This window comes from Xyrauchen texanus, chromosome 8, assembly GCF_025860055.1.
Source record: "Xyrauchen texanus isolate HMW12.3.18 chromosome 8, RBS_HiC_50CHRs, whole genome shotgun sequence".
Lineage (NCBI taxonomy): Eukaryota > Metazoa > Chordata > Actinopteri > Cypriniformes > Catostomidae > Xyrauchen > Xyrauchen texanus.
The window spans coordinates 16,722,717-16,731,780 of NC_068283.1; the positions used below are offsets into that span (position 1 = coordinate 16,722,717).

Genomic DNA, 9,064 nt, shown 5'->3' on the forward strand with positions numbered 1-9,064 from the left:
GTGTCCTCACTGTTCACATTGGCAGAGCAGCCGCCACCTGTGGAATAGAGGAAATGACGGAGGAGGAGCCTGAAATGATCAATAATTAAACGCTAATTGCTTTATTTGTTCTTTTGTTTTGTCGATTTCTCTTCTCAATATATATTTCAAATAACAAGCATTTGCCACGTAGAGAGAAAACGTGATGAAATTAAAGGTGCACTCTCTAAAAGCTATTTAGTTTTACTCCTAAATAAATTAATAGTCATTTTTAAACATATGTATAAAATTATGACCATTCACATGAGATGAAGACTCCAGTCATATCAGTAACCTTATAAAAGCGGTTTTATTCTACACCAAGAGGGTCTCATGGGGCTGCCATGTTGGGATCACATGACCAGCCGAATACTGCTTGCTTAAGTAACCGCTGTTATTGGGCATTTCAACTCTTCAGTTAAATTGTCTGACAGTGAAAAGTGAATTTGTGCAATGGCATCAATAACAGAAAATTATTGTGTTTAAATTATGTTGCATCCATGCCCCGTGTCAGTCCAAGATGATCGCCATATTGACTTGCACAACATAAACCAAATTATTGAGTGTTTTAAGGTTTATTTAGAAAATAAATATTTAATAAATATAATTTAAATAAATGTATTTTATAACATAAGCGACAAACTTGGAATAGGTTCAGGATGTAATCACAGGGAGCTGCTGAGAATGCTTACAAACTATCTGCATAAAACGGTTCAGAATATTGGTGGTGAATGAATACAAATGTTTACAAGTTCAGGTTGGCTGTCTATCTCATCTAACTTTTTTTTCTCACTTTCAACTGCTTTTATTATCAGCTAACTTAACATGTGTAAATATTTGTATGAACATAAAAAGATTCAACAACTAAGACATAAACTGAACAAGTTTCACAGACATGTGACTAACAGAAATGGAATAATGTGTCCCTGAACAAAGGGGGCAAAATCAAGAGTAACAGTCAGTATCTGGTGTGGCCACCAGCTTCATTAAGTACTGCAGTGCATCTCTTCCTCATGGACTGCACCAGATTTGCCAGTTCCTGCTGTGAGATATTACCCCACTCATCCTCCAAGGCACTTGCAAGTTCCCAGACATTTCTGGAGGGAATGGCCCTAGCCCTCACCCTCCGATCCAACAGGTCCCAGACATGCTTAATGGGATTAAGATCCGGGCTCTTCACTGGGCAAGGCAGAACACTGATATTCCTGTCTTTACTAGCAGTATGGCTGGTGGCATTGTCATGCTGGAGGGTCATGTCAGGATGAGCCTGCAGGATGGGTACCACATGAGGGAGGAGGACGTCTTTCCTATAACTCACAACATTGAGATTGCCTGCAATTACAACAAGCTCAGTCCGATGATGCTGTGACACACCGCCCCAGACCATGACGGACCCTCCACCTCCAAAATCGATCCCGCTCCAGAGAACATGCCTCAGTGTAATGCTCATTCCTTCGACGATAAACACGAGTCAGACCATTACCCCCCGGTGAGACAAAACTGTGACTCGTCAGTGAAGAGCACTTTTTGCCAGTCCTGTCTGGTCCAGCGAAGGTGGATTTGTGCCCATAGGCGACATGGTTGCCGGTGATGTCTGGTAAGTACCTGCCTTACAACAGGCCTACAAGCCCTCAGTCCAGCATCTCTCAGCATATTGCGGACAGTCTGAGCACTGATGGAGGGATTGTGAATTCCTGGTGTAACTCGGGCTGTTATTGTTGCCATCCTATACCTGTCCCGCAGGTGTAAGTATGTACATGCAGCTGTGTGTGGTATTACTGATCCTGTGCAGGAGTTGTTACACGTGGTCTGCCACTACGAGGACGATCAGCTGTCCTTCCTGTATCCCTGTAGCACTGTCTTAGGCGTCTCACAGTTAAGACAATGCAATTTATAGCCCTGGCCACATCTGCAGTCCTCATGCCTCCATGCAGCATGCCTCAGGCACATTCACGCGGATGAGCAGGGACCCGTGGTCACTTTCTTTTGGTATTTTTCAGAGTCAGTAGAAAGATCTCTTTAGTGTTCTAAGTTTTTGTAACTGTGACATTAATTGCCTACCATCTGTAAGCTGTTATTGTCTTAACGACTATTCCACAGGTGCATGTTCATTAATTGTTTAGGTTTCATTAAACAAGCATGGAAAACATTGTTTAAACCATTTACAATAAAGAGCTGTAAAGTTATTTGAATTTTTACAAAATTATCTTTAAAATACAGTGTCCTGAAAAAGGGGCGTTATATATATTAGTAGAGAGAGAGCCTTTAACTGCCTATGACAAAGAGAGCTTGTTCGACCTATGTGAAAAATCTTAAATAATAATGTAGTAAAGATATATTTGCTTTTAATTGTGTAATCAGAATTTAATAAGAATAAGCTCTCAAAATTCTAGCAATGCTTTTCAGTTTACTTCCTAAAGTCATTGTGATGATGATTTGAGTGTAAACCTTGTGTGTACAGAAAGATCCCCGGCACTGCATTCCTTTGCCCTGAGGCATAGAGAGATTTCAGTGTAATTTCAGATGAACAACCTCCTCTGATGGTTTTACATTTGATTTTGGTAACCTATAGTGAGCATCTCAAGTTGTGCATCGGTAAAGAATCAATGGGAGAATTTATAGTTTAACACTGAACTTCTGAAAGAAACCTGAAAGAGTCTTATGGAACTAAATAGAGGCTCTGAATATTTGGGCTGTGCATTGGTTATTAAAGGGATAGTTCACCCAAAAATGAAAATTATCTCATCATTTACTCATCTTCATGCCATATCAGATGTGTTTGACTTTCTTCTTATTGATTTTACATTAAATAAATGTTTGTTTGTTTCTACCGCAAATGTTGCTGGATTCCTCTACTTCATTACTTTCATTTTTATAATTTTTTAAATAATATCTCAACTCTGTAGGTCAGTACAATGCAAGTGTTTGCAAATCTCCACTTTTAACATGCCCCGACCAGTAAGTGGCGATATGCACAAAGAATGCAAATTGCCAAGAAACAAAAGAAGAATGTGAAAGTGAAGATTTATAGTAAAAATGGACGTAAATGTTGAAACACTGGAGTCTAATTACTTTTATGCTGCCTTTATGTGCTTTTTGATGCTTCAATTTCTGGTCACCATTCACTTGCATTGAATGGACCAATAGAGCTGAGTTATCCTTTTAAGAATCTTAATTTGTGTTCTGTAGAAGAAAGTCATAAACATCTGGGATGGCCTGAGGTTGAGTAAATGATGAGAGAATTTTCATTTTTGGGTGAACTATCACTTTAAAACCTCTTCCATATTTTACAAGCATGATGTTCACATTTAATTTTATACTGTTGGTGTAAGAGAATAAACACTGTCCTCATAATATAAACCTACAGATAATAAACTCAAGAGGGCCTTGTTGCCCAGAGGAGGGCAGTCATACGCCATAGTGGCTCATATAGAACTAAAGACAAATCAATTCCTGGCTTCTCAACAAGGGCTTTAGTTGCACAAACACTGACAAGGCTGCTTCAGAATACAGAAGCTGACTTTGCAATTCTACTGATCCCACAGGAAATAAAACGTTATTGAAGACCCTAAAATTCATTTGACATGGAGAAGGTGCTGTCTTCATATTTTCAAATACACCAGCAGGGTTCCTGCGGTTCAGTAAGTTATACTACTCTCATGGGTTACAAAGCCAGCAATTTTCTTGAAAACCATAACAATGTTAACCATGACACATAAAAACATAACATACAACACAAACTAGAGAATCATAAAGCATGCAATAATTCTGTGAACAAAATAGATTTGTGTTCAATACAATCAGCACCTGTTGTGGACATATATACTTGTAAAAAATGTGTTAAAGTCTTTAAAATTAATTTTCAGCCATTGCATTGTGTTTATGGAAGGCTTGTGGCAGCTTGCAGACATCCTGTGTTTCCACACCACGTAACAGGATAGCTAATAGAAGAGCCGCCATCGATGAGATCACCAAGAATTTTCTTTTCACTGTTAGACTAATTCATCAGAGCAACAACGTGAGAAAACTTTTGTTTGTTTCTAAATATTCATAATTTTAGACATATAGTGAACAACCTCAAAATCTGGTTTTATTATTGTCTCAATGGTCTTAACACAAAGTGGTTACATATTTATGATTAAATGATTTATAAATACATTTTGACATTCAAAATGCTACAAAAGACTACAAATGTATAATATGAAATACTCTAAAAATCAATAGTTTTAAAAGTAAATAGGCCTTCTATATAACCTCACATGTAGGATGATGACTGTATATAGACAATTGTACATAAAAAGTAAGTAAAAAAAAAAAAAACAGGCAAATTAACAGAATACTGTGATGTAACTTGTATTTTGCTTTCGCAGTCATATTTTAATCCCATTGGGTGTGTAAAAAAGAATAATAATGAGTAAGTGACAATAAATAATGATATATTTTGAATGTGTCTTCTTGTGCTGTGTGGTATACTGAGGTAACGGATGCCAGTACACAGATGGCCAGCTTTAGTCTCTTTCTAGGACTGTGGCAGACACCGGATTCTTCAGCTGCCTCTCTCGGCTGGCTTTGGACACAGTGCTGTGGATCTCTGCTTCGTAATCCCTCGCCTTGGCCCGCAGTTTGGCAATGCTGCAGTAGCGGAACTCCGTACTGGACAGCTCTGACCCCTCCTGATCCCTCGTCCTCTGAACCATGCTGCCCACAGGGCTGCGAATAGCTGATGACGAGGGTTTGTGCCAAGTGGGGCTTCCTCTCTCCTGTTTCCTGTCCCAGCATGGACTGTTGTTCCCATGGATCTCTGGAGCTGTACTTCTGTTGGATGAATCAAACAGCCTATCATCACTGTCACTCCTGCCGCACTGTTCCCCTGCCTTGCTCTGGAGCTTCGTTTGTCTGCGCATTTTAGCCCTGCGGTTTTGGAACCACACCTGGATGAATTAAAAACATTGATTTAGTCATTTTCAGTTGTTTGCTATTTATTTATTTTGAATTGACAATTAGATTTAACTGCGTAAAGTACACTGTAAAAAGTGGTAATCTGCGATTGTTACCTAAAAGGGATAGTTCACCCCAAAATGAAAATTGTCTCATTATTTTCTTACCCTTATGCCATCCCAGATGTGTAAGACTTTCTTCTGCTGAACTCAAGTGAAGATTTTTAGAATGTAATTTCAGCTCTGTAAGTCCATGCAATAGCTACAAGTGAATAGTGACCAAATCTTTGAAGCTCGAAAAAGCACATAAAGGCAGCATAAAAGTAATCCATATGACTCCAGTGTTTTAATCAATATCTTCAGAAGCGATAAGACAGATGTGGTGGAAAAACTGATCAATATTTAAGTCCTTTTTTACTATAAATTTACCTCCCTGCCCAGTAGGTGGTGCAATGCATGAAGAATGCAAATTACCAAAAACACAAGAAGAAGAATGTGAAAGTGGAGATTTATAGTAAAAAATATATCTTTTTACAAAAATAGTTTCACAACCACACCTATCATATCACTTCTGAAGACGTGAATTTATTAAATTTTTTTATTTTTATTTGTATTGAACAAAACATAAATTAACAAAACATAGCAGCTTATACAAGTAAGGGACAAGTGAAATACACATACATATATACATACACATACACACATAACAAAACGGATTACCTTTATTGAATTTTTGGAGCTACAAAGGTCTGATCACTATTCACTTGCATTGTATGGAGCTGAAATATTCTTCTAAAAATATTAATTTGTGTTCTGCTGAAGAAAGAAAGTCATACGCATATGGGATGACATGAAGTGAGAAAATTCTGAGATAATTTTTATTTTTGGCTGAACTATCCCTTTAAGGAGCTATTTCTACCTTATCTAACCTCTAAAATTATTGTGTGTGTGTGTGTGTGTGTGTGTGTGTGTGTGTGTGTGTGTGTGTGTGTGTGTGTGTGTGTGTGTGTGTGTGTGTGGGCAGGTTTAAGTGGTTTACAAGGACTTTGTTTTAGGTTACAAACTGGTAATAACAAGGGTATTATTCTATAAATATAGTTTATGAGGACATTTCTAGTAATCCATAATTCAAATCGCTTAAAAAACATACAAAACAATGTCTTATTGAAAATGTAAAAATGCATTTTTTAAAAAAGTTTTTGTGAGGGTTAGGTTTAGGGGATAGCATCTAGTTCATACAGTACAAAAATCATTAAGTCTATGGAGAGTCCTCATAATGATAACTGCACCAACGTGTGTGTGTGTGTGTGTGTGTGTGTGTGTGTGTGTGTGTGTGTGTGTGTGTGTGTGTGTGTGTGTGTGTGTGTGTGTGTGTGTGTGTGTGTGTGTGTGTGTGTGTGTGTGTAACCTAATGGTTTATTCAGATATGTTCAATAATGTTTTGATCTTGAATCAAACTAGTTAGTTAAGATGTTACCTCATGAAGTATATTTTTGGTATGGCATATGCCATAATAATTTGTAATTTGTCATGATGCTTACATTGCAAAAGCCATTAAAACTATCATTATAGATTTACAGAGTAAAATATTTTTTTTTAATTATTATTACATTTGAAACATTTACCCGAACTTCGGTTTCTTAACTTTAGCATTGGTATTTGTGACATTTGAGGATGCATATTTAAATGCGTATTTAATAATTCAATAATTGGTCGCCACTCCTGCATACTGCAGATGATCCTCTTTTAAAGACCCCTGGTGTAGCTATTAGTATTGCACTTAGTGTTAGTATTAGTATCAGTTTCAATAGGGGCATACAATATGAACATTTGGAAAAGTGTGTGTGGGGGGAGGGGGTTTTGGCACATTAAGTTATCTTTCGTTAAAAAGCAATGTTTATCTCTCATAAAGTAGGCTGTGTCAAATGCAATGCTCAAATTGTCTCAATTCGAGAACATACATTTTTTAAAGCTAGCCACAATATGGAGGAAAAATATAGAGCATTTAAAGAAGAAAAATGCTATTTAAAGCAAAATTATCATCTGAACAATGGGTCAGGAAAATATTTATACAACAGTGTTATGTGGATCACAACAGTAAAAGTGAGTGGAGTGATCGCAACCTGAACTCTGGCCTCAATCAGGTCCAGTCTGAGGGCCAGCGCTTCCCTCATGAAGACGTCAGGATAGTGGGTGCTCTCGAAGGCCTTCTCCAGTTCCTCCAGCTGCCAGCTGCTGTAGTTGGCCCGAGCTCGCCGCTGCTTCACTGGCCTTGGTTCATCTGGAAACCACATCACAGCCACCAATTAGACAATTGCCAGAGGTTGACAAGGAACTAATGGCTCTAAATTGGATAATTAGTGCAGCGTTCATTAAAGCCCTCTTCAGCAGAGCCGGATAATTGATTGTTAGTTACGAGTTGTTAGCCAATCCTTTGTAAACATTTCCAATCCTATTAAATACTGTTAAATGAGGATGGACAATAATGAGAGAATGTGACTCATAAATGGCTTCTCTTAATGAATGGTACACATATGTATTATTAAAGGTATATTACACAAATGTGTGTTCTCTCTAGCAGAGGTTTTGTAAGGTTTTTTCACACTGTTCAAAACATATAATATGGTTGTGAAAATTTACTTTGAAGGGTAGATATGTTTTATATATATATATATATATATATATATATATATATATATATATATATATATATATATATATATATATCTACAATTCTACACTAAAAAGTACATTTTCACTATCATCATATTTTATTTTTGTGACATCTTTTGAGTAAACAAGCATAAACATAATCAAACTACACTGACATACATCAAGGCAAGGGTCAGCTGTATTATGAGAGCAGACTTTTCCCAATAGGTTTAAATGTGTTTTTAGGACACAGTCATTAATAGTATTTTTCAAATAAAGAAGGGGTATGTTGTCACATTTTTACCCAGCAAAGGTTGTGTTTTAAACGTCGTATATTGACACAATTTGTTAATTACAATATTTGTTGGTCCAAAAATATTTTTAATATTTTTTTATGAATGTCAAGTTACTGTTTACATTTGTGTTGTTTAGTGAATGGTTTTGTGCTTTGTAATGTGTGTGTATATATATATTGCTTTTTTATTTAGATGTGTATTGCAGGTGTAGATTTTCCCAGTATTGGGGCAAGTTGTTACAAAAGGTCAAAAACCTTTTTCCTAAAGGCAATACCAGTGAAAATGATCACTAGATTTTTTGTAGCCAAGACGTTAAGGTATGTGGCTTTGCAGAAACTGGACTTATACTACAGGAATATTCACTGGAGTAAAAAGGGTGACAACTAGCCCCGGCCTCCTATATTTAAAAAAATGTGTCAAGTCATACATATATAGTCAGACATACTTTATAAAAAAAAATTAAAAAAAATCCTAGGTGACCCTGAAACATACCCCTGTCAGAGTTTATATTCCAGTAATCACTGTCTGACTTTTGCTTGTTAGTTTAAGAATCGTATGTATATCTATAAGTACAGTATATAATGCTAAAGCTGTGTGATCTATCTGACTGCTTTGTCAAAATAATTTATATTAATAAGAGAATAAAACTACCTAAATTGACTAGTAATTAAAATGTGCTCACCAATATTGTCAGCATGATGCCCTGCGGCCTGAGTGGCCAATAGCAGAGCCTGTTTGCATGGCTCCGGCTGCAGGTAGCTGCGAAGGAGTTCGTAGCTGAGCAGGGGCCCAGGAATGAGGATCTGTGGTGAGCTCAGCCTGTTGGTGAATGCTGGGAAGAAGTGTGCAGCCGAAGAGTGGAGGACTGCAGGAGATAGAGGAGACACAAGGTGCCCTGTACCAAACATAGCCCAAACTCAGAAAGGTCCTGTCAGTCCAAGGGTTGCACAAACTCTGGTGGTAGCTCAAAATCAGTCTAAAAATGGAGCAAGTCGATGACTACTTGAATGGCAGATCTTCATTCAAGATGGAGCAGAATTTCAAAATTGTCCACAAGCCCAACGGATGAGAACATTTCATGCTCCATACAAAAGACAACTTTTCTCACCTGTGTCAGGTGTGAGTTACACTTTCATGTTTCATGGGTGTCCCACCCTCCCC

At 37.4% G+C, this 9,064-nt stretch overlaps 1 protein-coding gene across 1 annotated transcript; it reads right to left on the bottom strand.

Annotated features, from left to right (window-relative positions):
• Window positions 1–4,526: 4,526 nt before the first annotated feature.
• Window positions 4,527–8,811, bottom strand: LOC127648100 (paired mesoderm homeobox protein 1-like). The gene is made up of 3 exons (XM_052132708.1): window positions 8,586–8,811; window positions 7,079–7,236; window positions 4,527–4,949 (listed from the first exon to the last, which is right to left on the bottom strand). Exons 1-3 carry the CDS (start codon window positions 8,809–8,811, stop codon window positions 4,527–4,529), a joined length of 807 nt encoding a protein of 268 aa, XP_051988668.1.
• Between the last annotated feature and the right edge of the window lie 253 nt (window positions 8,812–9,064).

Coding starts and splice junctions, on each gene's coding strand:
- LOC127648100 (XM_052132708.1), bottom strand. CDS start 8,811: ATGTTTGGTACAGGGCACCTTGTGTCTCCTCTATCTCCTGCAGTCCTC. Junction 7,237..8,585: donor GCATCATGCTGACAATATTG/GTGAGCACATTT, acceptor TGTGGTTTCCAG/ATGAACCAAGGCCAGTGAAG. Junction 4,950..7,078: donor TGATTGAGGCCAGAGTTCAG/GTTGCGATCACT, acceptor TAATTCATCCAG/GTGTGGTTCCAAAACCGCAG.